The sequence below is a fragment of the Psittacula echo genome (genome assembly GCF_963264785.1).
Source record: "Psittacula echo genome assembly, contig: SCAFFOLD_153, whole genome shotgun sequence".
Classification (NCBI taxonomy): domain Eukaryota; kingdom Metazoa; phylum Chordata; class Aves; order Psittaciformes; family Psittacidae; genus Psittacula; species Psittacula echo.
Genome location: NW_027664213.1, coordinates 28398 through 53970, shown reverse-complemented (window position 1 = coordinate 53970; position 25573 = coordinate 28398). Strand labels below are relative to the sequence as shown.

At 62.1% G+C, this 25573-nt stretch overlaps 2 protein-coding genes across 2 annotated transcripts in view; one reads left to right on the top strand and one right to left on the bottom strand.

Moving 5' to 3' along the window:
• Positions 1-1577: 1577 nt before the first annotated feature.
• Positions 1578-18655, top strand: BAG6 (BAG cochaperone 6). Its single transcript, XM_080639880.1, is given in 17 exon segments — positions 1578-1832; positions 2678-2782; positions 3866-3978; positions 4801-4879; positions 7089-7288; positions 7978-8153; positions 8155-8315; positions 9500-9669; positions 12094-12147; positions 13380-13482; positions 14698-14822; positions 15537-15692; positions 16163-16222; positions 16320-16409; positions 17251-17358; positions 18053-18199; positions 18502-18655. Coding segments are annotated over 17 exon segments (2109 nt in total). The 5' UTR covers positions 1578-1699; the 3' UTR covers positions 18631-18655.
• A 74-nt stretch (positions 18656-18729) lies between these two features.
• PRRC2A (proline rich coiled-coil 2A) overlaps positions 18730-25573 on the bottom strand; it is a 19794-nt gene continuing 12950 nt past the window's right edge. Inside the window, exons 17-26 of the mRNA XM_080639882.1 lie at positions 25130-25204; positions 24942-25029; positions 24524-24600; positions 23216-23314; positions 22348-22554; positions 21329-21526; positions 20988-21067; positions 19841-20043; positions 19304-19366; positions 18730-19216 (exon numbers count right to left, since the gene is read on the bottom strand). Of these exons, the coding sequence (XP_080496008.1) occupies positions 18804-19216; positions 19304-19366; positions 19841-20043; positions 20988-21067; positions 21329-21526; positions 22348-22554; positions 23216-23314; positions 24524-24600; positions 24942-25029; positions 25130-25204 (1503 nt within the window). The 3' untranslated portion in view covers positions 18730-18803. The remainder of the gene's footprint in view (positions 19217-19303; positions 19367-19840; positions 20044-20987; positions 21068-21328; positions 21527-22347; positions 22555-23215; positions 23315-24523; positions 24601-24941; positions 25030-25129; positions 25205-25573) is intronic.

The following is a 25573-nucleotide window of genomic DNA, read 5'->3' as shown; positions in this document are numbered from 1 at the left end:
CCCTAGCGGGCGGGAGGAGTGTGCGTGGCGGAGGCGCCCCCTGGTGGTGAGGAGGACCGCGTGTACGGGGGGAGGCGCCGCCTAGCGGGGGGGCGGACCGTGTCCAGGGCTGATACGGAGGAGGCGCCACCTGGTGGCGGGGAGGACACGGCCCTATAATGGGTGTTACTGGGCCGCACGCACACATGGGGGTACGATGTGAGGGGGCCATGGGGTCGGGGGACCCACATAGGGGGGCGCTATGGGGCAAGGGACCCCTTATAATGGGTGCTGTGGGGCAGGAGAACCCTAGAATGGGCATTATAGGATGGGGCACCCCCTGTAATGGGCCCTATGGGGTCGCTATGGGGCAGGCCCCTCCCCATTGACCCCCCTTTTTTCTCCCCCCCCCCCCCGCAGATCAACGTGGGCACCACCGTGACCATGACGGGGAACGGGGGGGGGGTCGAGCCCCTCCCCCACCCCCCCCCCGGGCCCGTCCGAGGCTCCTCGGGCCCCTCCCCCACCCCTCCCACCCCCCCCAGCCCCGGGGACCCCCCTCCCCCGGAGGGGCCCCCCCCCGCCTCCTCCCCCCGGACCGCCCCCCCCCCCGCGTGATCCGGATCTCGCACCAGAGCGTGGAGCCCCTCGTGCTCATGCACATGAACATCCCCGGTGAGCCCAAAACACCCCAAATACACCCGAAAACACCCCAAATACACCTGAAAACACCCCAAATACACCCAGAAACACCCGAAATACACCCAGAAACACCCAAAATACACCTGAAAACCTTCAAAATACACCCAGAAACACCCAAAATACACCCAGAAACACCCAAAATACACCTGAAAACACCCAAAATACACCCAAAATACACCCGGAAACACCCAAAATACACCCAGAAACACCAAAAATACACCCGGAAACACCCAAATACACCTGAAAACCTTCAAAATACACCAGAAACACCCAAAATACACCTGAAAACACCCAAAATACACCCAAAATACACCCGGAAACACCCAAAATACACCCAGAAACACCCAAAATACACCTGAAAACACCCAAAATACCCCAAAAATACACCCAGAAACACCCAAAATACACCTGAAAACACCCAAAATACACCCGGAAACACCCAAAATACACCTGAAAACCTTCAAAATACACCCAGAAACACCCCAAATACACCTGAAAACACCCAAAATACACCCAAAATACACCTGAAAACACCCAAAATACACCCAGAAACACCAAAATACACCCGGAAACACCCAAAATACACCTGAAAACACCCAAAATACACCCGGAAACACCCAAATACACCCAGAAACACCCAAAATACACCTGAAAACACCCAAAATACCCCAAAAATACACCCAGAAACACCCAAAATACACCTGAAAACACCCAAAAAACACCCCAAATACACCCGGAAACACCTAAAACTGCCCAGAATAGACCCCAAACAGCCCCGGTGAGCCAAATGCACCCCAAATACACCCAAACCCACCCAAAATACACCCGGAAACACCTGAAGCTGCCCAAAACAGACCCCGAAGCGCTCGTGGCGTCCCCCGTGAGCCAAACGCACCCAAAACAGGCCCCAAACGCACCCAAAACAGGCCCCAAACGCACCCAAAACGCATCCAGATACACCCGAAACCACCCCGCGTACACCCAGAATACACCCAAAAGCCCCTAAAGCAGCCCCCAAATGCCCCCAGAGCAGCCCCTGGGCTCTCCCCTCCCCCCCCCACTGACCCCTTCTCTCTCTCCCCTCCCCCCCCAGACTCAGGGCGCAGGCGGGGGGGGCACGAGCGCCCCCCCCGGGCATGGCCTGGGCATGGGTGAGCCTGGGGGGGAGGGGAGCTATGGGGCTGGGGGGCTATGGGGCAGGTTATGGGTCATGCTGTGTGGGAGGCTATGGGCAGGGGTTCTGGGTTGCACTATGGGGCAGGGCTACAGGCAGGGGTTCTGGGTCGTGCTATGGGGCGGGGATTCTGGGTCGCGCTATGGGGCAGGGCTTGGGGCAGGGGTTCTGGGTCGCGCTATGGGGCAGGGCTTGGGGCAGGGGTTCTGGGTCGCGCTATGGGGCAGGGCTGTGGGGCGAGGGTTCTGGGTCTCGCTATGGGGCAGGGCTGTGAGGCGGGGGTTCTGGGTCGCGCTATGGGGCAGGGCTTGGGGCAGGGGTTCTGGGTCGCGCTATGGGGCAGGGCTTGGGGCAGGGGTTCTGGGTCGCGCTATGGGGCAGGGCTGTGGGGCAGGGGTTCTGGGTCGCGCTATGGGGCAGGGCTTGGGGCAGGGGTTTCTGGGTCGCGCTATGGGGCAGGGCTGTGGGGCGGGGGTTCTGGGTCGCGCTATGGGGCAGGGCTGTGGGGCGGGGGTTCTGGGTCGCGCTATGGGGCAGGGCTTGGGGCAGGGGTTCTGGGTCGCGCTATGGGGCAGGGGTTCTGGGTCGCGCTATGGGGCAGGGCTGTGGGGCAGGGGTTCTGGGTCGCGCTATGGGGCAGGGGTTCTGGGTCGCGCTATGGGGCAGGGGTTCTGGGTCATGCTATGGGGCAGGGCTGTGGGGCGGGGGTTCTGGGTCGCGCTATGGGGCAGGGGTTCTGGGTCATGCTATGGGGCAGGGCTGTGGGGCAGGGGTTCTGGGTCGCGCTATGGGACAGGCTCTGACCCCCATTTCCCCCCCCAGGTGCGTCTCCGCTGCAGCTGCCGCCGCTGCCCCCCGAGTTCCTGCAGGCCGTGGCCCATCAGATCACCCAGCAGGCAGTGGCCGCTGCTGCCTCCGCAGCCACAGGTGGGGCTGCCCCATAGCGACCCAGAGCACAGCACTGCCCCATAGCGACCCAGAGCAGGGTTCTGCCCCATAGCACAGCACTGCCCCATAGCGACCCAGAGCAGGGTTCTGCCCCATAGCACAGCACTGCCCATAGCAACCCAGAGCACAGCACTGCCCCATAGTACAGGACTGCCCCATAGCGACTCATAACACAGTTCTGCCCTATAGCACAGCATTGCCCCATAGCGACCCAGAGCACAGCATTGCCCCATAGCACAGCACTGCCCCATAGCGACTCATAGCACAGCACTGCCCCATAGCACAGCACTGCCCCATAGCGACCCATAGCACGGCTCTGCCCCATAGCACGGCTCTGCCCCATAGCACAGCACTGCCCCATAGCGACTCATAGCACAGCACTGCCCCATAGCACAGCACTGCCCCATAGCGACCCATAGCACGGCTCTGCCCCATAGCACGGCTCTGCCCCATAGCACAGCACTGCCCCATAGCGACTCATAGCACAGCACTGCCCCATAGCACAGCACTGCCCCATAGCGACCCCGAGCACAGTTCTGCCCCATAGTGACCCATAGCACAGCACTGCCCCAGAGCACAGCACTGCCCCATAGCAACCCATAGCACAGTTCTGCTCCATAGAGACCAGAGCACGGCTCTGCCCCATAGCACAACACTGCCCCATAGCAAAGCTGTGCCCCATAGCGAACCCATAGTAGAGCTCTGTGCCATAGTAAAGCTCTGCCCCATAGCACAGCTCTGCCCCATAGAGATCCATAGCAAAGCTCGGTTTCATAGCACAGCAGTGCCTCACAGTGACCCATAGCAGATCTCTGCCCCATAGCAACTCATAGCACAACACTGCCTCATAACATAGCTTTACCCTATAGCAACCCAGAGCACAGCTCTGCCCCCTAACAAACTTCTGCCCCATAGCCCAGCACGGCCTCATAGAACAGCCCTGCCCCATAACACAGCTTTGCCCCATAGTGCAGCTCTGCCCCGTAGCCCAACACTGCCCCATAGCGCTGCCACCAGCCCAGGCCTCTTTGTCTCTCACCCCCTTTCTTCCCCCCTGTCCAGGCCAGGCCATGGGGGGGTTCCAGCCCCCCACCCGCGTCGTCATCGCCCGCCCCACGGCACCCCCCCCGCGCCCCACACATCCCGGAGCCCCCCAAGCAGCCGCCACCAACCCCGTGAGTGGGGGGGGATCAATGGGGGGCAATGGGGATCAGTGGAGTCAGTAGGGCTCAAGGGGGGTCAGTGGGGGTCAATGGGTGTCAATGGGGCTCAATGGGTGTCAATGGGGATCAATGGGGATCAATGGGGTCAGAGGGGCTCAATGGGTGTCAATGGGGTTTAGTGGGGCTCAATGGGCTCAATGGGGGTCAATGGGTGTAAATGGGGTGAGTGGGGCTCAATGGGGCTCAATGCGGCTCAATGGGGGTAGTGGGGATCAATGGGGGTCAATGGGGCTCAATGGGGTCAGTGGGGATCAATGGGGTCAGTGGGGTCAATGGGGATCAATAGGGGTCAATGGGGGTCAATGGGGTCAATGGGGATCAATGGGGATCAATGGGGGTCAATGGGGGTCCATGGGGTCAATGGGGGTCAATGGGGGTCCATGGGGTCAATGGGGATCAATGGGGATCAATTGGGGTCAATGGGGATCAATGGGGATCAGTGGGGATCAATGGGGGGTCAAGGGGGATCAATGGGGATCAATGGGGGGTCAGTGGGGTCAATGTGGTCAATGGGGATCAATGGGGATCAATAGGGATCAATGGGGGTCAATGGGGTCAATGTGGTCAATGGGGATCAATGGGGGGTCAAGGGGGATCAATGGGGATCAGTGGAGTCAATGGGGATCAATGGAGTCAATGGGGATCAATGGGGATCAATGGAGTCAATGGGGCTCAATGGGGCTCAATTGGGGTAATGGGGATCAATGGGGGTCAATGGGGCTCAAGCGGGGCCCATGGTGGGGCTCCCCCCCCGACCCCAATTGACCCCCGCAGGCCCCCGCGGGGGGGGCGTCGCTGGCGCAGGTCATCAGCGGCCTCGTGGGGCAGCTCCTGATGCAGCCGCTGGTGCTGGGTGAGAGCAAGGGGGGCTCTATGGGGCTCTATGGGGCTCTATGGGGCTCTATGGGGCTCTATGGGGGTCTCTATGGGGTCTCTATGGGGCTCTATGGGGCTCTATGAGGTCTCTATGGGGTCTCTATGGGGCTCTATGGGGTCTCTATGGGGTCTCTATGGGGCTCTATGGGGTCTCTATGAGGTCTCTATGGGTCTCTATGGGTCTCTATGGGGTCTCTATGGGGTCTCTATGGGGCTCTATGGGGCTCTATGGGGTCTCTATGGGGCTCTATGGGGCTCTATGGGGGCTCTATGGGGTTTCTATGGGGTCTCTATGGGTCTCTATGCAGTCTCTATGGGTCTCTATGGGTCTCTATGGGTCTCTATGGGGTTTCTATGGGGTCTCTGTGAGGTCTCTATGGGGTTTCTATGGGGTCTCTGTGAGGTCTCTATGGGGTTTCTATGGGGTCTCTGTGAGGTCTCTATGGGTCTCTATGGGGTCTCTATGTGGTCTCTATGGGGCTCTATGGGGTCTCTATGGGTCTCTATGGGTCTCTATGGGTCTCTATGTGGTCTCTATGGGGTTTCTATGGGGTCTCTATGGGTCTCTATGCAGTCTCTATGGGTCTCTATGGGGTTTCTATGGGGTCTCTATGAGGTCTCTATGGTCTCTATGGGGTCTCTATGAGGTCTCTATGGTCTCTATGGGGCTCTATGGGGCTCTATGGGGCTCTATGGGGTCTCTGTGAGGTCTCTATGGTCTCTATGGGGTCTCTGTGAGGTCTCTATGGGGCTCTATGGGGTCTCTATGGGTCTCTATGGGTCTCTATAGGGTCTCTATGTGGTCTCTATGGGTCTCTATGGGGTCTCTATGGGTCTTTATAGGGTCTCTATGTGGTCTCTATGGGTCTCTATGAGGCTCTATGGGGTCTCTATGGGTCTCTATGGGTCTCTATGGGGTCTCTATGGGGTCTCTATGGGGTCTCTATGGGTCTCTATGCAGTCTCTATGGGTCTCTATGGGGTTTCTGTGGGGTCTCTATGAGGTCTCTATGGGGTCTCTATGGGGTCTCTGTGAGGTCTCTATGGGGCTCTATGGGGTCTCTATGGGGTCTCTATGGGGTCTCTATGGGTCTCTATGCAGTCTCTATGGGTCTCTATGGGGTTTCTGTGAGGTCTCTATGGGGCTCTATGGGGTCTCTATGGGTCTCTATGGGGTTTCTATGGGGTCTCTATGGGTCTCTATGGGTCTCTATGGGGTCTCTATGGGTCTCTATGGGGTCTCTATGGGGTCTCTATGGGTCTCTATGGGTCTCTATGGGTCTCTATGGGGTCTCTATGGGTCTCTATGGGGTCTCTATGGGGGCTCTATGGGGTCTCTATGGGTCTCTATGGGTCTCTATAGGTCTCTATGGGGTCTCTATGGGTCTCTATGGGGTCTCTATGGGGTCTCTATGGGTCTCTATGGGTCTCTATGGGGTCTCTGTGGGTCTCTATGGGTCTCTATGGGGTCTCTGTGGGTCTCTATGGGTCTCTATGGGGTCTCTATGGGTCTCTATGGGGTCTCTATGGGGTCTCTGTGGGGCTCTATGGGGTCTCTATGAGGTCTCTATGGGGTCTCTATGGGGTCTCTATGGGGTCTCTATGGGTCTCTATGGGGTCTCTATGGGGTCTCTATGAGGTCTCTATGGGGTCTCTATGGGGGCTCTATGGGGGCTCTATGGGGTCTCTATGGGGTCTCTATGGGGTCTCTGTGGGGCTCTATGGGGTCTCTATGGGGTCTCTGTGGGGCTCTATGGGGTCTCTATGGGGTCTCTATGGGTCTCTATGGGGTCTCTATGGGGTCTCTATGGGTCTCTATGGGTCTCTATGAGGTCTCTATGGGGTCTCTATGGGTCTCTATGGGGTCTCTATGAGGTCTCTATGGGGTCTCTATGGGGTCTCTATGGGGTCTCTATGGGGTCTCTATGGGGTCTCTATGGGTCTCTATGGGGTCTCTATGGGGTCTCTATGGGGCTCTATGGGGTCTCTATGGGGTCTCTGTGGGGCTCTATGGGGTCTCTATGGGGCTCTATGGGGTCTCTATGGGGTCTCTATGGGGTCTCTGTGGGGCTCTATGGGGTCTCTATGGGGCTCTATGGGGTCTCTATGGGGTCTCTGTGGGGCTCTATGGGGTCTCTGTGGGTCAGGGGCTCCATTCTGACCTCCCCCTCCCTTCCCCCCCCCCAGCCCAGGGCGCCTCCTCCCCCCCTCCCCCTCCCCCTTCCTCAGGCCCCGCCCCCCCCGCGGGGGGGGCTCCGGGGGGCCCGGTCCCGGCGGCCTCGGCCCCGCCCCCGCAGGCCCCGCCCCCCGCCGAGGAGCAGCCAATGGCGGCGCTGCTGGGGGGGCTGCTGGGGGCGGGGGCGGCGCCCGTTGCCATGGCGATGGCGGTGAGTGGGGGCGGGGCCACAGGGGCGCTGTGATTGGTGGAGGCGCTGGGGGGTGGGGGCTCATTGTGATGGGGTATTGCCTTATATGGAAGGTGGGGTGGAGCCTGAGGGAGGGGGCGTGGCTTAATGGGGGGGAGCTTGCTGATTGGTGGAGCCGCTGGGGGGGTGCTTATTAGAGAGGGGGCATTGCCTTATATGGAAGAGTGGGTGGAGCCTATAGCGAGGGGCGTGGCTTCATGGGGTGGAGCTCTGTGATTGGAGGAGCCACTGGAGGGGGGGGCGCCCAGTGGGAGGCCCATGGCCTTATATGGAGCCTGGGGGGCAGAACGTCACGGGGGGGGGTGTGGTTTAGGTGTGGGGGGCGTGGCTTCATGGGGCGGAGCTCTGTGATTGGAGGAGCCGCTGGGGGGGTGCACGCTTTGCCTTATATGGCAATGGGGGCGGAGCCTTAGGGGGGGTGTGGCTTCATGGGGTGGAGCTCTCTGCTTGGAGGAGCCGCTGGGGGGGTGCATGCTTTGCCTTATATGGCAATGGGGGCGGAGCTTCACGGGGGGGGGGGTGTGGCTTCATGGGGCGGAGCTCTGTGATTGGTGGAGCCCCCGCGGGGGTGGGGGGGGACGACCGCGTATGCCTTGCCTTATATGGCTATGGGGGCGGAGCCTCACCTCCTGCCCCTTCCCCCCCCCCAGTCCCCCTCCCCTCCGGACGCTCCCCCCCCTCCTCCTCCCCGCGCCCCCTCCCCTCCTCCCCCCCCCCCTCCCTCCACAGAGGCCCCGCCCCCTGCGGCCGAAGCCCCGCCCCCTGCGGCCGAAGCCCCGCCCCCTGCGGCCGAGCCCACGCCCCCCGGCGGGGGGGGGGGGGGACGCGCTGCCCCCCGAGTTCTTCACCTCGGTGGTGCAGGGGGTGCTGGCGGCCATGTTGGGACCCCTGGGGGCGCCCCCCCCCGGCCCCCCCGAGAGCATCGGGGCCTTCCTGCAGCGCCTGAGCGGGGGGGGGCCCCTGGACGGCGGCGGGGGGGGGCCCGAAGGTGAGCGGGGGGGGGGGGATGGGGCTCAATGGGGCTCAGTGGGGCTCAAAGGGGCTCAATGGGGCTCAATGGGTGTCAGTGGGGCTCAAGGGTTGTCATTGGGTGTCAATGGGTCTCAACGGGTGTTGATGGGTGTCAATGGGGCTCAATGGGTGTCAAAGGGGCTCAGTGGGGCTCAGTGGGGCTCAATGGGTGTCAATGGGGCTCAATGGGGCTCAGTGGGGCTCAATGGGTGTCAATGGGTATCAATGGGGCTCAATGGGTGTCAATGGGTGTCAATGGGGCTCAATGGGTCTCAGTGGGTATCAATGGGGCTCAATGGGTGTCAATGGGGCTCAATGGGTGTCAGTGGGTGTCAATGGGGCTCAATGGGGCTCCATGGGTGTCAATGGGTGTCAATGGGTGTCAGTGGGTGTCAATGGGTGTCAGTGGGTGTCAATGGGGCTCAATAGGGCTCCATGGGTGGCAATGGGGCTCAATGGGTGTCAATGGGGCTCAATGGGTGGCAATGGGGCTCAGTGGGGCTCAATGGGTGTTAATGGGGCTCAATGGGTGTCAATGGGGCTCCATGGGTGTCAATAGGTGTCAGTGGGGCTCAATGGGTGTCAATGAGGCTCAATGGGTGTCAGTGGGTGTCAATGGGGCTCAGTGGGGCTCCATGGGTGTCAATGGGTCTCAATGGGGCTCAGTGGGTGTCAATGGGGCTCAATGGGTGTCAATGGGGCTCAATGGGTCTCAATGGGTGTTGATGGGTGTCAGTGGGGCTCAATGGGTATCAATGGGGCTCAATGGGTGTCAATGGGGCTCAATGGGTGTCAATGGGGCTCAATGGGTCTCAGTGTGGCTCAATGGGGCTCCATGGGTGTCAATGGGGCTCCATGGGTGTCAATGGGTGTCAATGGGGCTCAATGGGTGTCAGTGGGTGTCAATGGGGCTCAATGGGGCTCAATGGGTGTCAGTGGGGCTCAATGGGTCTCAGTGTGGCTCAATGGGGCTCCATGGGTGTCAATGGGGCTCCATGGGTGTCAATGGGGCTCCATGGGTGTCAGTGGGTGTCAATGGGGCTCAATGGGGCTCAATGGGTGTCAATGGGGCTCACTGGGTCTCAGTGGGTATCAATGGGGCTCAATGGGTGTCAATGGGGCTCAATGGGTGTCAATGGGGCTCACTGGCTCCCCCTGCAGGCTTCCTGGGGGCGCTGCTGTCGCTCATCACCCAGCACCTCTCCATGGTCGATGTGGTTCTGCTGCTCCACGGCCGCTGCCACCCCCTGCAGCGCCTCCAGCCCCTGCTGCGCCGCTGCTTCCGGCAGCGCTTCCTGCGCGGGGCCCAGCCCAGCGACCGCAACGTCCTCGTGAGTGCGCCCGGGACCCGAAACCACCCGAAACCGGCCCGAAACTGGCCCGAAACCGGCCCGAAACTGACCCGAAACTGACCCGAAACTGACCAGAAACTGACCCGAAACTGACCCGAAACTGACCCGAAACCGGCCCGAAACTGACCGAAACCGGCCCGAAACCGGCCCGAAACCGGCCCGAAACCGACCCGAAACTGACCGAAACCGGCCCGAAACTGACCCGAAACTGACCCGAAACTGACCCGAAACCGACCCGAAACTGGCCCGAAACCGGCCCGAAACTGACCCGAAACTGACCCGAAACTGACCCGAAACTGACCAGAAACTGACCCGAAACTGACCCGAAACCGGCCCGAAACTGACCAGAAACTGACCCGAAATGACCCGAAATGACCCGAAACTGACCAGAAACTGACCTGAAACCGACCCGAAACTGACCGAAACCGGCCCGAAACCGGCCCGAAACCGACCCGAAACCGACCCGAAACTGACCGAAACCGGCCCGAAACCGACCCGAAACTGACCGAAACCGGCCCGAAACCGACCCGAAACTGACCCGAAACTGACCCGAAATGACCCGAAATGACCCGAAACTGACCCGAAACTGACCTGAAACCGACCAGAAACTGACCCGAAACCGGCCCGAAACCGGCCCGAAACCGACCCGAAACTGACCCGAAACTGACCCGAAATGACCCGAAACTGACCCGAAACTGACCCGAAACTGACCCGAAACTGACCAGAAACTGACCCGAAACTGACCCGAAACTGACCCGAAACTGACCCGAAATGACCCGAAACTGACCCGAAACTGACCCGAAACCGACCCGAAACTGACCTGAAACCGACCCGAAACCGACCTGAAACTGACCCGAAATGACCCGAAACTGACCCGAAACTGACCTGAAACCGACCCGAAACTGACCAGAAACTGACCCGAAATGACCCGAAACTGACCCGAAACTGACCAGAAACTGACCCGAAACTGACCTGAAACTGACCCGAAATGACCCGAAACTGACCCGAAACTGACCAGAAACTGACCCGAAACTGACCTGAAACTGACCCGAAACTGACCCGAAACTGACCAGAAACTGACCAGAAACTGACCCGAAATGACCCGAAATGACCCGAAACTGACCAGAAACTGACCTGAAACCGACCCGAAACTGACCGAAACCGGCCCGAAACCGGCCCGAAACCGACCCGAAACCGACCCGAAACTGACCGAAACCGGCCCGAAACCGACCCGAAACTGACCGAAACCGGCCCGAAACCGACCCGAAACTGACCCGAAACTGACCCGAAATGACCCGAAATGACCCGAAACTGACCCGAAACTGACCTGAAACCGACCAGAAACTGACCCGAAACCGGCCCGAAACCGGCCCGAAACCGACCCGAAACTGACCCGAAACTGACCCGAAATGACCCGAAACTGACCCGAAACTGACCCGAAACTGACCCGAAACTGACCAGAAACTGACCCGAAACTGACCCGAAACTGACCCGAAACTGACCCGAAATGACCCGAAACTGACCCGAAACTGACCCGAAACCGACCCGAAACTGACCTGAAACCGACCCGAAACCGACCTGAAACTGACCCGAAATGACCCGAAACTGACCCGAAACTGACCTGAAACCGACCCGAAACTGACCAGAAACTGACCCGAAATGACCCGAAACTGACCCGAAACTGACCAGAAACTGACCCGAAACTGACCTGAAACTGACCCGAAACTGACCCGAAACTGACCCGAAACTGACCCGAAACTGACCAGAAACTGACCCGAAATGACCCGAAACTGACCCGAAATGACCCGAAATGACCCGAAACTGACCAGAAACTGACCCGAAACTGACCCGAAACTGACCCGAAATGACCCGAAATGACCCGAAACTGACCAGAAACTGACCCGAAACTGACCCGAAACTGACCAGAAACTGACCCGAAATGACCTGAAATGACCCGAAACTGACCAGAAACTGACCTGAAACCGACCCGAAACTGACCGAAACCGGCCCGAAACCGACCCGAAACTGACCCGAAACTGACCCGAAATGACCCGAAATGACCCGAAACTGACCCGAAACTGACCTGAAACCGACCAGAAACTGACCCGAAACCGGCCCGAAACTGACCCGAAACTGACCCGAAACTGACCTGAAACCGACCAGAAACTGACCCGAAACCGACCTGAAATGACCCGAAACCGACCCGAAACTGACCCGAAACCGACCCGAAATGACCCGAAACTGACCCGAAACTGACCTGAAACTGACCCGAAACTGACCTGAAACCGACCCAAAACCGACCCAAAATCACCCAAAACTGACCCAAAATCACCTGAAAACGACCCAAAATCACCTGAAACTGACCCAAAACCGGCCCCTAACGCTGTGCCCCTCTCCCCCCAGGCCGCGACCCACAACCTCATCATGGGGCTGGAGGACTTCATCCGGGAGAGCTTCGTGAGTGGGGCAGGAGGGACTATGGGGCTCTATGGGGTCTCTATGGGTCTCTATGGGTCTCTATGGGATCTCTATGGGTCTCTATGGGGCTCTATGGGGTCTCTATGGGTCTCTATGGGTCTCTATGGGGTCTCTATGGGGCTCTATGGGGGCTCTGTGGGTCTCTATGGGTCTCTATGGTGGCTCTATGGGTCTCTATGGGGACTCTGTGGGGTCTCTATGGGGCTCTGTGGGTCTCCATGGTGGCTCTATGGGTCTCTATGGGGTCTCTATGGGTCTCTGTGGGGTCTCTATGGGTCTCTATGGGTCTCTATGGGTCTCTATGGGGTCTCTATGGGTCTCTATGGGTCTCTATGGGGTCTCTATGGGTCTCTATGGGTCTCTATGGGTCTCTATGGGGTCTCTATGGGTCTCTATGGGTCTCTATGGGGTCTCTATGGGTCTCTATGGGTCTCTATGCAGTCTCTATGGGTCTCTATGGGATTTCTGTGGGGTCTCTATGGGGTCTCTATGGGGTCTCTATGGGGTCTCTGTGGGGCTCTATGGGTCTCTATGGTGGCTCTATGGGTCTCTATGGGGACTCTGTGGGGTCTCTATGGGGCTCTGTGGGTCTCCATGGTGGCTCTATGGGTCTCTATGGGTCTCTATGGGTCCCTATGAGGTCTCTATGGGGTCTCTATGGGTCCCTATGGGTCTCTATGGATCTCTATGGGGTCTCTATGGTGGCTCTATGGGTCCCTATGGTTTTCTATGAGATCTGTATGGGTCTCTATGGGGTCTCTATGGGTCCCTATGGGTCTCTATGGGGTCTCTATGGGTCTCTATGGGGTCTCTATGAGGTCTCTATGGGTCTCTATGGGGTCTCTGTGGGGTCTCTATGGGTCTCTATGGGTCTCTATGGGGTCTCTATGGGTCTCTATTGGGTCTCTATGAGGTCTCTATGGGTCTCTATGACATCTTCATGGGTCAGTGAGGGGGAGTTATGGGGCTGGGAGCTTATAGGGGGTATTCTACCTGGTGGATGTGGGGCTGGAGGTGGGGGAGAGTCACAACGGATCTATGGGGCAGCTATGAGGTTGTTGTAGGGGGTCCGTAGGGCTCCATTGGGTGGATGATGGGGTCTATGGGCAGTGGTTCGGGAGGCTCCATGGGGCTCCACAGGGGATCTGTGGGGCAGACGGGGGGGTGCTGTGGGTCAGCCCCACACTTATGGGTCACGGTGCCACCCCCAGGCCGGGGTGAGCGTGGCCGAGGGGGTCGACATCACCCGCACCAATGTGGAGTTCCTGCAGGAGCAGTTCAACCGCATCGCCCTGCACGTCCTGCGCTGCACTGGTGGGTGCTATGGGGCGCTGTGGGTCTCTATGGGGCTCTATGGGGTCTCTATGGGGTCTCTATGGGTCTCTATGGGGTCTCTATGGGTCTCTATGAGGTCTCTATGGGTCTCTATGGGTCTCTATGGGGTCTCTTGGGGTCTCTGTGGGTCTCTATGGGGTCTCTATGGGTCTCTATGGGGTCCCTATGGGGTCTCTATGGGTCTCTATGGGTCTCTATGGGGTCTCTATGGGTCTCTATAGGGTCTCTATGGGTCTCTATGGGTCTCTATGGAGTCTCTATGGGTCTCTATGGGTCTCTATGGAGTCTCTATGGGTCTCTATGGGTCTCTATGGGGTCCCTATGGGTCTCTATGGGTTCCTATGGGTCTCTATGGGGTCTCTATGGGGTCTCTATGGGGTCTCTATGGGTCTCTATGGGGTCTCTATGGGTCTCTATGGGGTCTCTATGGGGTGTCTATGGGGTGTCTATGGGTCTCTATGGGGTCTCTATGGGTCTCTATGGGGTCTCTATGGGGTCTCTATGGGTCTCTATGGGGTCTCTATGGGTCTCTATGGGGTCTCTATGGGGTGTCTATGGGGTCTCTATGGGTCTCTATGGGGTCTCTATGGGTCTCTATGGGGTCTCTATGGGGTCTCTATGGGTCCCTATGGGTCTCTATGGGGTCTCTATGGGTCTCTATGGGGTCTCTATGGAGTCTCTATGGGTCTCTATGGGGTCTCTATGGGGTCTCTATGGGTCTCTATGGGGTCTCTATGGGTCTCTATGGGGTCTCTATGGGGTGTCTATGGGGTCTCTATGGGTCTCTATGGGGTCTCTATGGGTCTCTATGAGGTCTCTATGGGGTCTCTATGGGTCTCTATGGGTCTCTATGGTGTCTCTATGGGTCTCTATGAGGTCTCTATGGGTCTCTATGGGGTCTCTATGGGTCTCTATAGGGTCTCTATGGGTCCCTATGGGTCCCTATGGGGTCTCTATGGGTCTCTATGGGTCTCTATGGGGTCTCTATGGGTCTCTATAGGGTCTCTATGGGTCTCTATGGAGTCTCTATGGGTCTCTATGGGTCTCTATGGGTCTCTATGGGTCTCTATGGGTCTCTATAGGGTCTCTATGGGGTCTCTATGGGTCCCTATGGGTCTCTATGGGTCCCTATGGGTCTCTATAGGTCCCTATGGGTCCCAATGGTCCCTATGGGCTCCGTGGGTCTCTCCCCAGACGGCTCCTTCGGGCCCCGCCTCCTGGAGCTCTGTAACCGCGGCCTCCTCGAGTGCCTGGCGCTGAACCTGCTCTGCCTGCGGGGGGAGCGCGGAGCCCTGGCAGCGCTCATCAGCGACCGCATCGTGAGCGCCCCCTGCCGCCCGCGGGCCCCATTGACACCCACTGAGCCCCATTGAGCCCCATTGACACCCATGGAGCCCCATTGAGCCCCATTGAGCCCCATTGACACCTACTGAGCCCCATTGAGCCCCATGGAGCCCCATTGAGCCCCATTGACACCCACTGAGGCCCATGGAGCCCCATTGACACCCATGGAGTCCCATTGAGCCCCTTTGACACCCATTACCCCCATTGCCACCATTACCCCCATTGCCCCCATTGCCCCCATTGCCCCCATTGCCCCCATTGCCCCCATTGCCTCCATTGCCCCCATTGCCCCCATTGCCCCCATTACCCCCATTGCCCCCATTGCCCCATTGCCCCCATTGTCCCCATTGCCCCCATTCCCCCCATTGCTCCCATTCCCCCCATTGCCCCCATTGCTCCCATTCCCCCCATTGCCCCCCATTGCCCCCATTGCCCCCCATTGCCCCCATTCCCCCCATTGCCCCCATTGCCCCCATTCCCCCCATTGCCCCCCATTGCCCCCATTCCCCCCATTGCTCCCATTGCCCCCCATTGCCCCCATTGCCCCCCATTGCCCCCATTGCCCCCATTGCCCCCCATTGCCCCCATTCCCCCCATTGCTCCCATTCCCCCCATTGCCCCCATTGCCCCCATTGCCCCCCATTGCCCCCATTGCCCCATAGCGCCCCACAACTCCCCTCTCCCCCCAGCGCCGCCTCTCTGCGGACGTGGCCCCCGCGCTCGGGGGCTGGCTCACGGCAGTTGTGGGGCTGCGGCTCCAGGCGGTGCTGGAGCAGATGCCCGTGACCCCCGAGCAGGTCCTGCCCTATGTGAGGCGCCTGGGAGACCCCCCCGCCCCCCGGCAGGTAAGGGCTTGGCCCCATAGCTCCTGCCCCATAGATCCTGTAGAGCCTGCCCTATAGATCCTGCCCCATAGATCTTGCACTATAGCGACTGCCCTGTGCATGCTGACCCGTAGATCCTGCTCTATGGAGCCTGCCTCATAGATTCTGCCCCATAGATCCTGCCCCATTTCTACTGCTCTATAGATCCTGCCCTATCGATATTGCCCTATAGATTCTGCCCCATAGACCGTGCCCTGGAGATCCTGCCCTATTGATATTGCCCTGTAGAGCATGCCCCATAGATCCTGCCCCATTGAGCCTGCCCCATAGACCTGCATGGTAGAGCTTGCCCCATAGATGCTGCCCGATAGACCTGCCCAATGGGTTTTTCACTGTAGATCCTGCCCCATAGACCCCCCCTCTGTGCCTCCCTGCCCCCCATCTCTGCCCCATAGCACCCCCCCATTGACCCCCCCATTGCCCCCCCCCAGCCTCTCCCTGAGGAGCCAATGGACGTGCAGGAGGCGGAGCCACCCCCGGAGGACGCTCAGGTGAGGGGCGGGGCTTAACACGGAGGGGGCGGGGCTTAGAAGGGGAGGAGGCGTGGCCTCGCCTGACCACGCCCCCTTCCCCCCCTTCAACCAATAGCGAGAGGGCAGCGGCTCCCCCCCCCCGGGGACCACGGCCGAGGAGGTGCTGAGCCCCGAGAGCGAGCCCTGGGCGGCCGCGGTGCCCCCCGTGAGTGGGGCTGAGGGCGCTTGTGGGGCTGGGGAGGGACTTGTGGGGCTGGGGGGGACTTGTGGGGCTGGGGAGGGACTTGTGGGGCTGGGGAGGGACTTGTGGGGTTGGGGGGGACTTGTGGGGTTGGGGAGGGACTTGTGGGGTTGGGGAGGGACTTGTGGGGCTGGGGGGGACTTGTGGGGCTGAGGGGGACTTGTGGGGCTGGGGAGGGACTTGTGGGGCTGGGGGGCACTTGTGGGGCTGGGGAGGGACTTGTGGGGCTGGGGGGGACTTGTGGGGCTGGGGGGGACTTGTGGGGCTGGGGGGGACTTGTGGGGCTGAGGAGGGACTTGTGGGGCTGGGGGGGACTTGTGGGGCTGGGGAGGGACTTGTGGGGCTGGGGAGGGACTTGTGGGGCTGGGGAGGGACTTGTGGGGCTGGGGGGGACTTGTGGGGCTGGGGAGGGACTTGTGGGGCTGGGGAGGGACTTGTGGGGCTGGGGGGGACTTGTGGGGCTGGGGAGGGACTTGTGGGGCTGGGGGGGACTTGTGGGGTTGGGGAGGGACTTGTGGGGCTGGGGGGCACTTGGGGGGCTGGGGGGGACTTGTGGGGCTGGGGAGGGACTTGTGGTGCTGGGGGGCACTTGGGGGGCTGGGGAGGGACTTGTGGGGCTGGGGGGCACTTGGGGGGCTGGGGAGGGACTTGTGGGGCTGGGGGGCACTTGGGGGGCTGGGGGGGACTTGGGGGGCTGGGGGGACTTGTGGGGCTGGGGGGGACTTGTGGGGCTGGGGGGCACTTGGGGGGCAGGGGGGGACTTGTGGGTCTGGGCCTCCCCCTCTGACCCCCCCCGCCCCCCCAGGAGTGGGTCCCGATCCTGCGCGAGGATGCTCAGCGCCAGCGCAAGGCGAAGGCGCAGCCGCCCCTGAGCGACGCCTACATGAGCGGCATGCCTGCCAAGCGGCGCAAGGTGGGGCTGCCCCACAGCGACCCAGAGGGACCCAGAGGGACCCATAGAGACCATAGAGACCCATAGAGACCCCATAGAGACCCCATAGAGACCTCATAGAGACCTATAGAGACCCATAGAGACCTATAGAGACCCCATAGAGACCCATAGAGACCCCATAGAGACCCATAGAGCCCCATAGAGACTCATAGAGACCTCATAGAGACCTATAGAGACCCCATAGAGACCTATAGAGACCCCATAGAGACCATAGAGACCCCATAGAGCCACATAGAGACCCATAAAGAGCCATAGAGACCCATAGAGACCCATAGAGACCCCATAGAGACCTCATAGAGACCTATAGAGACCCCATAGAGACCATAGAGACCCCATAGAGACCCATAGAGCCCCATAGAGACCCATAGAGAGCCATAGAGACCCATAGAGACCCATAGAGCCCCCATAGAGACCCATAGAGCCCCCATAGAGACCATAGAGACCCATAGAGACCCATAGAGAGCCATAGAGACCCATAGAGACCTCATAGAGACCCCATAGAGACCTCATAGAGACCCCATAGAGACCCCATAGAGACTGCATAGAGACCCATAGAGCCCCCATAGAGCCCCATAGAGCCCCATAGAGCCCCCATAGAGCCCCATAGAGCCCCATAGAGCCCCGTAGGCACCCCTCCCCACTGACCCCCGCTCAGACCATGCAGGCCGAGCCCCCCCCGTTGCTGTTGGCCGATGCCGTGGGTCGCGCCGCCCGAGCCGCTGGGGCCCGGCCCCTGGGGCCCCCCGAGAGCCTGAACCGGGAGCTGAGCGAGGGCCTCCTGCAGGACGGGTACCGGCAGCAGGTACCGGGGGGGCTGGGACCCACGGAGAGGAGGGGGCAGGGCGCTATGGGGCAGCTCCACTTATGGGGCACCCCATAGAGCGGGCTGGGGTTGGGGGGGGGGGGGGTTGGGGGGTGTGGGAGGGTGTCCGCTAGGGGGCGCGCATCAAATAGGCCCTTTCCACTAGGGGGCGCTCACCGAGCGAGGCTCGATGGGGCGGGGCCAAGGGAAGGTTCCATTCATGGGGGGGGGGGAGGGGGTGGAGTCCTCCAGGCCCTGCCCCATAGATCCAGGGGGCGCTGCCCCCGTTTCCCGCCCCCCAGCTCCAGGCCGATCTCCGGCGCCGCCTCCGCGACGACCCCGACTTCACCCCCCGGCGCTTCCCCAACGCCCACCGGGCCTTCAACGAGGACCCCGCCCCTCCCCCCCCCGAGACCCCTCCCCCCCAATAAAGGCTTCGGCCCCTCCCCCACCCCCCAAAATCGACTCAAAAACGTGGGTTTTTTTTTTTTTTTTTTTTTTTTTGCAAACGTTTTCCTTTTTTTTGCCCTTTTTCCACATTTCTGTAACCAAACCATGGGGGGGGGGGGGGAGGGGAGGGGAGGGGCGAACCCCATGGCAGGGATCACAGACACCCCTCCCCCCTCCGTTCATTCGTTGACCCCACACAGCACCGCCCCTCCCCCCACAGAAACAGGGGTGGGGGAGGGGTCACTGTGGTCGCCGCGGCCCCTCCCCCCCCCACGCGCTGGTGGGGGGAGGGGCGCGGCGGGCCCCGGAAGCGGTGCAGGGGGCGGGGGGAGGGGCAGCCCCGCGGGGGTTGGGGGCGGGGGGCAGAGGTGGGGGAGGGGGAGGAGGTGGGGGGGGAGGGGCCTCGCTGGGGCGGCCTCGGGCCCCGCCCCCTTTGCCGGGGGGGGGAGGGGCGAAGGGGCGCGGGGGCGGGGCCAGGAGGCGGCCGAGGGGCAGCAGCGGGGGGAGGGGCGGCGCGGGGGGGGCTCCGAAGTTCACCACGGGGGGGTCCAGCACCGGCAGCAGCATCTGGGGGGGGGGGAGGGGGAGAGGGGCGGAGCTTAGGCCCGAGGGGGCGGGGCTGGGGCCCCAGAGGGGGCGGGGCTTGGCCGTTACCTGCTGGAAGCTGCCCTGCCCCTGCCCATAGAACTCGGAGGGCGGGGTCAGGTCCTGGCGCACCTGCAGGGGGCGGGGCCTGCGCTCAGGGAGCTCTCCCATTGGCTCCTGCACAGCCACGCCCGAGCACCGCCCATCGCCCGAGAGCTCCGCCCCCTCCCCTGGCTCTCCTGAGCCCTCATTGGCTCCTAGACCCTTGTGGCCCCGCCCCTTCCCCTGCTCTCCTCGCCTCCCATTGGCTCTTTGTCCATCCCGGCCCCGCCCACCCTTAACCCCTCCCTATCCCCCCCAGCCCCACCCCCTCTCCCCTCAGCTCCCTCAAAGCCTCGCCCACCCCGTAGCCCCGCCCCCCAAGCCCTCCTCATCCCCCATTGGCTCTTGGTCCCTCCCGGCCCCACCCCCCCCCATTAAGCCCTCCCACTCCGTAGCCCCGCCTCCTCCTTCACCCCAGCCCCTCCCTCATTGGTTCCCGCTCCCTCATAGCCCCGCCCCCTCGTCCCCCATTGGCTCCTGGCCCCCTTGGCCCCGCCCCCTGACCTGCAGCAGGGCGGTGTCGCCGCAGTAGGGGGCGCTGTAGAGGAAGGGGGGCCCCGGGGGGGGCAGGAGCAGCCCCGCCCCCCCCCCGCCCCCCCCCCGGGGCAGCTCCGGGCCCCCCCCCCCCCCCCAGCGGGGGCAGCTCCAGGAAGGGGCCCTTGAGAGGGGGGAGGGGCGGGAGCGCAGCCCCGGGCATCAGCAGCGGCCTGGGGGGGGAGGGGCGGTCAGAGGAGGGGGTGGGGGTCAGATGTGGGGCACAATGGAGGGACGGGGGGGTGCGAGGTGGGGCACGCTATGGGGCACTGCGGGGTGCTGTGGGTCAGGCTATGGGGCAGATGTGGGTCACTGGGGGTGCTGTGGGTGAGGCTATGGGGCAGATGTGGGTCACTGGGGGTGCTGTGGGTGAGGCTATGGGGCAGATGTGGGTCACTGGGGGTGCTGTGGGTCTGGCTATGGGGCAGATGTGGGTCACTGGGGGTGCTGTGGGTCTGGCTATGGGGCAGATGTGGGTCACTGGAGGTGCTGTGGGTCTGGCTATGGGGCAGATGTGGGTCACTGGGGGTGCTGTGGCTCAGGCTATGGGGCAGATGTGGGTCACTGGGGGTGCTGTGGCTCAGGCTATGGGGCAGATGTGGGTCACTGGGGGTGCTGTGGGTCTGGCTATGGGGCAGATGTGGGTCACTGGGGGTGCTGTGGCTCAGGCTATGGGGCAGATGTGGGTCACTGGGGGTGCTGTGGCTCAGGCTATGGGGCAGATGTGGGTCACTGGGGGTGCTGTGGGTCTGGCTATGGGGCAGATGTGGGTCACTGGGGGTGCTGTGGGTCTGGCTATGGGGCAGATGTGGGTCACTGGGGGTGCTGTGGGTCTGGCTATGGGGCAGATGTGGGTCACTGGGGGTGCTGTGGGTCTGGCTATGGGGCAGATGTGGGTCACTGGGGGTGCTGTGGGTCTGGCTATGGGGCAGATGTGGGTCACTGGGGGTGCTGTGGGTCTGGCTATGGGGCAGATGTGGGTCACTGGGGGTGCTGTGGGTCTGGCTATGGGGCAGATGTGGGTCACTGGGGGTGCTGTGGCTCAGGCTATGGGGCAGATGTGGGTCACTGGGGGTGCTGTGGGTCTGGCTATGGGGCAGGTCTGGGTCCCACTCACCGATAGGGGCTCAGCGATGGGGTCCCCGGGCGGAAGCTGCTGCCGGCGCTCAGGGGCGGCTCCACGGGGGCATTGGGGACCTTGGGGGGGAAGGGGGGGATCATACCCATGGCGCTGCCACCCCAGCCCCACAACCGCCCCCTCCAGCCCCACAACCGCCCCCTCCAGCCCCACAACCTCCCATTCCAGCCCCACAACCGCCCCATCCAGCCCCACAACCGCCCCCTCCAGCCCCACAACCGCCCCCTCCAGCCCCACAACCGCCCCCTCCAGCCCCACAACCGCCCCCTCTACCCCATAACCGCCCCCTCCAGCCCCACAACCGCCCCCCTGCCCCACACCTGCCCCACGGCGCCGGCTCCGCTGTAGAAGAGCTCCGGGTACAGGCGCTGCCCGGGGGGGGAGGGGTCCCCGTTGGGGGCGGGGCCTTTGGGCTCGGGGGGCGGGGCCAGGGCGGGCTCGGGGCCGCTGGGGGGCGGAGGCCCCGCCCCTCCCCCCCCCGGCAGCAGCTCCCAAGGGCGGGGGGGGGCGGAGTCCAACTGGGGGGGGGAGGGGACAGGGAGTCAAGGGGGGGCTTGACCCCTAAGTGACCCCATGACCCACAAGTGACCCCATCACCCAGAAGTGATCCCCTGACCCCGACCCATAAATGACCCCTGTGACCCACAAGTGACCCCATGACCCATAAATGACCCCATGAGTGACCCCCAGCCCCACAAGTGACCCCGTGACCCATAAATGACCCCGTGACCCATAAATGACCCCATGAGTGACCCCCAGCCCCACAAGTGACCCCGTGACCCATAAATGACCCTGTGACCCATAAATGACCCCATGAGTGACCCCCAGCCCCACAAGTGACCCCGTGACCCATAAGTGACCCTCTGACCCATAAATGACCCCATGACCCATGAGTGACCCCCAGCCCCACAAGTGACCCCGTGACCCATAAATGACCCTGTGACCCATAAATGACCCCATGACCCATGAGTGACCCCCAGCCCCACAAGTGACCCCGTGACCCATAAATGACCCTGTGACCCATAAATGACCCCATGAGTGACCCCCAGCCCCACAAGTGACCCCGTGACCCATAAATGACCCTGTGACCCATAAATGACCCCGAGTGACCCCCAGCCCCACAAGTGACCCCGTGACCCATAAGTGACCCTGTGACCCATAAATGACCCCATGACCCATGAGTGACCCCCAGCCCCACAAGTGACCCCGTGACCCATAAATGACCCCATGAGTGACCCCCAGCCCCACAAGTGACCCCGTGACCCATAAATGACCCTGTGACCCATAAATGACCCCATGACCCATGAGTGACCCCGTGACCCCCAAGTGCCCCCCTCACCCCATCACTGGGGGGCGGCTCCTTCTCACGCTGGGCTCGGGGGTCGCTGTCGGGGGGGGGCTCCCAGGGCTCCGCCCCCCCCCAGGCCCCGCCCCCGCCGAGGCCCCGCCCCCCGCCCCCCCCCCCGGCCTCCTCAGGGGGGGGCTTCGCTCTCTGGGCCCGTTCAGTGCCAATGGGGCCTGGGGGGGGCGCGGGGGGGGGGAGCGGCTGCGGGGGGGGAGAGAGACCATGGGGACCCATAGAGACCCCATAGAGACCCATAGAGACCCATAGAGACCCCATAGAGACCCATAGAGACCCATAGAGACCCATAGAGACCCCATAGAGACCCATAGAGACCCATAGAGACCATAGAGACCCCATAGAGACCTCATAGAGACCCCATAGAGACCCATAGAGACCCCATAGAGACCCATAGAGACCCCATAGAGACCCCATAGAGACCCATAGAGCCCCATAGAGACCCCATAGAGACCCATAGAGCCCCATAGAGACCCCATAGAGACCCATAGAGACCCATAGAGACCCCATAGAGACCCATAGAGACCCATAGAGACCCCATAGAGACCCATAGAGACCCCATAGAGACCCATAGAGACCCATAGAGACCTCATAGAGACCCATAGAGACTCATAGAGACCCCATAGAGACCCATAGAGACCCCATAGAGACCCATAGAGACCCATAGAGACCCCATAGAGACCCATAGAGACCCCATAGAGACCCCATAGAGCCCCAGAGAGCCCCATAGAGACCCATAGAGACCCCATAGAGACCCCATAGAGACCCCATAGAGACCCCATAGAGACCCCATAGAGACCCCATAGAGCCCCACAGAGCCCGCGGACCCCCCTCCCCTCCCCCTCACCGCCGCGGCCCCGGTGCCGGGGGAGCTCCTTTGGCTGCAGGAGCCCGAGGAGGCCCCCGAGCCCCCGCTCAGCTCCACGCCGCTGTCGGGGGGGGTGCCCTGGGGGGGGGAGGGGAGGGGGGGAGGGGTCAGCCCCATGGCGGGGGGCTGGGACCCCCCCCCAACACCCCCTGGGGGGGGATGGGGGGGGGCTATGGGGGGCAATGGGGGGGAAGGGGGCTCTATAGGGGTCTAAGGGGGGCCCTATGGGGTGTTCATGGTGGTGGATGGGGGTCTATGGGGGGGCTATGGGGGGCAATGGGGGGGTAGGGGGCTCTATAGGGGTCTAAGGGGGGCCCTATGGGGTGTTCATGGTGGTGGATGGGGGTCTATGGGGGGGCTATGGGGGGCAATGGGGGGGTAGGGGGCTCTATAGGGGTCTAAGGGGGGCCCTATGGGGTGTTCATGGTGGTGGATGGGGGTCTATGGGGGGGCTATGGGGGGCAATGGGGGGGTAGGGGGCTCTATAGGGGTCTAAGGGGGGCCCTATGGGGTGTTCATGGTGGTGGATGGGGGTCTATGGGGGGGCTATGGGGGGCAATGGGGGAGAAGGGGGCTCTATAGGGGTCTAAGGGGGGCCCTATGGGGTGTTCATGGTGGTGGATGGGGGTCTATGGGGGGGCTATGGGGGGCAATGGGGGGGTAGGGGGCTCTATAGGGGTCTAAGGGGGGCCCTATGGGGTGTTCATGGTGGTGGATGGGGGTCTATGGGGGGGCTATGGGGGTCTACAGGGCTCTATAGGGCTCTATGGGCGTCTATGGGGGTCTATAGGGCTCTATAGGGGTCTATGGGGGTCAATGGCGGTCTATAGGGCTCTATGGGGGTCTATGGGTGTCTACAGGGCTCTATAGGGCTCTATGGGCGTCTATGGGTGTCTACAGGGCTCTATAGGGCTCTATGGGCGTCTATGGGGGTCTATAGGGCTCTATAGGGGTCTATGGGGGTCTATAGGGCTCTATGGGGGTCTATGGGTGTCTACAGGGCTCTATGGGCGTCTATGGGCGTCTATAGGGCTCTATAGGGGTCTATCGGGGTCTATAGGGCTCTATAGGGCTCTATGGGGGTCTATGGGGCTCTATGGGGCTCTATGGGGGTCTATGGGGCTCTATGAGGTCTCTATGGGGCTCTGTGGGGGTCTATGGGGGTCTATAGGGCTCTATAGGGCTCTATGGGGCTCTGTGGGGGTCTATGGGGCTCTATGAGGTCTCTATGGGGCTCTATGGGGCTCTATGGGGCTCTGGGGGGGTCCCTGGGGCCCCCCCCGTTACCTCCGGACTGGCCCCATCCGCAAAGGGCCGCAGGGGCTGGATCCAGCGCGGGGCGGGGGAGGGGAGGGGGGGGGCGCCTGGGGGGAGGGCGGGGGAGAGGGGGGTGAGGAGGGGGTGACCCCCAGTGCCCCCCCCATTGACCTCCCACGGCCTCCCCATATCCCCCCATACCCCCCCGTACCCCCTATATATACCCCTATATCCCCCCCATACCTCCCATACCCCCCCATACCCCCCCATATACCCCATACCCCCCCATATCCCCCCCTATATACCCCCATACCCCCCCATATCCCCCCCTATATACCCCCATACCCCCCCATATCCCCCCCATACCCCCCCATATCCCCCTCATACCCCCCCCATACCCCCCCCATATCCCCCCCATACCCCCCCATATCCCCCCCTCCCCCCTCACCGCTCTGAAGCCGGTTCCAGATGTTGGGGCTCAGCCCCTCCCCCTCCTGCTGGGGGTCCCCGAAGCTGGAGCCTCCCATTGGGGGGTGCTGGGGGGGGGGGGGGGGGGGAAGGGGGGAGGGGTCGCTATGGGGCAGGACCCCCTCCCCCCCACCCCCCCTCACGTGACCCCCCCCACCCCCCCCTCACCTCTTGCTTATGGCGCCGCTTGGCCAAGAAGCCGCCGAGCACGGGGGGGCGCGGGGGGGGGGCGGCACCGGGGGGCTGCGGGGAGAGGGAGGGGTCAGTGGGGGGGGGGAGCTATGGGGGGTCTATGGGGGGTCTATGGGGGGATATGGGGGGATATAGGGGTCTAATGGGGGCTGGGGGATAGGGGGGGTCTATGGGGGGATATGGGGGGGATATAGGGGGTCTATGGGGCTGGGGGATAGGGGGGGTCTATGGGGGGATATGGGGGGATATAGGGGGTCTATGGGGCTGGGGATAGGGGGGGTCTATGGGGGGATATGGGGGGATATAGGGGGTCTATGGGGCTGGGGATGGGGGGGTGTCTATGGGGGGATATGGGGGGGGATATAGGGGTCTATGGGGCTGGGGATAGGGGGGGTCTATGGGGGGATATGGGGGGGGATA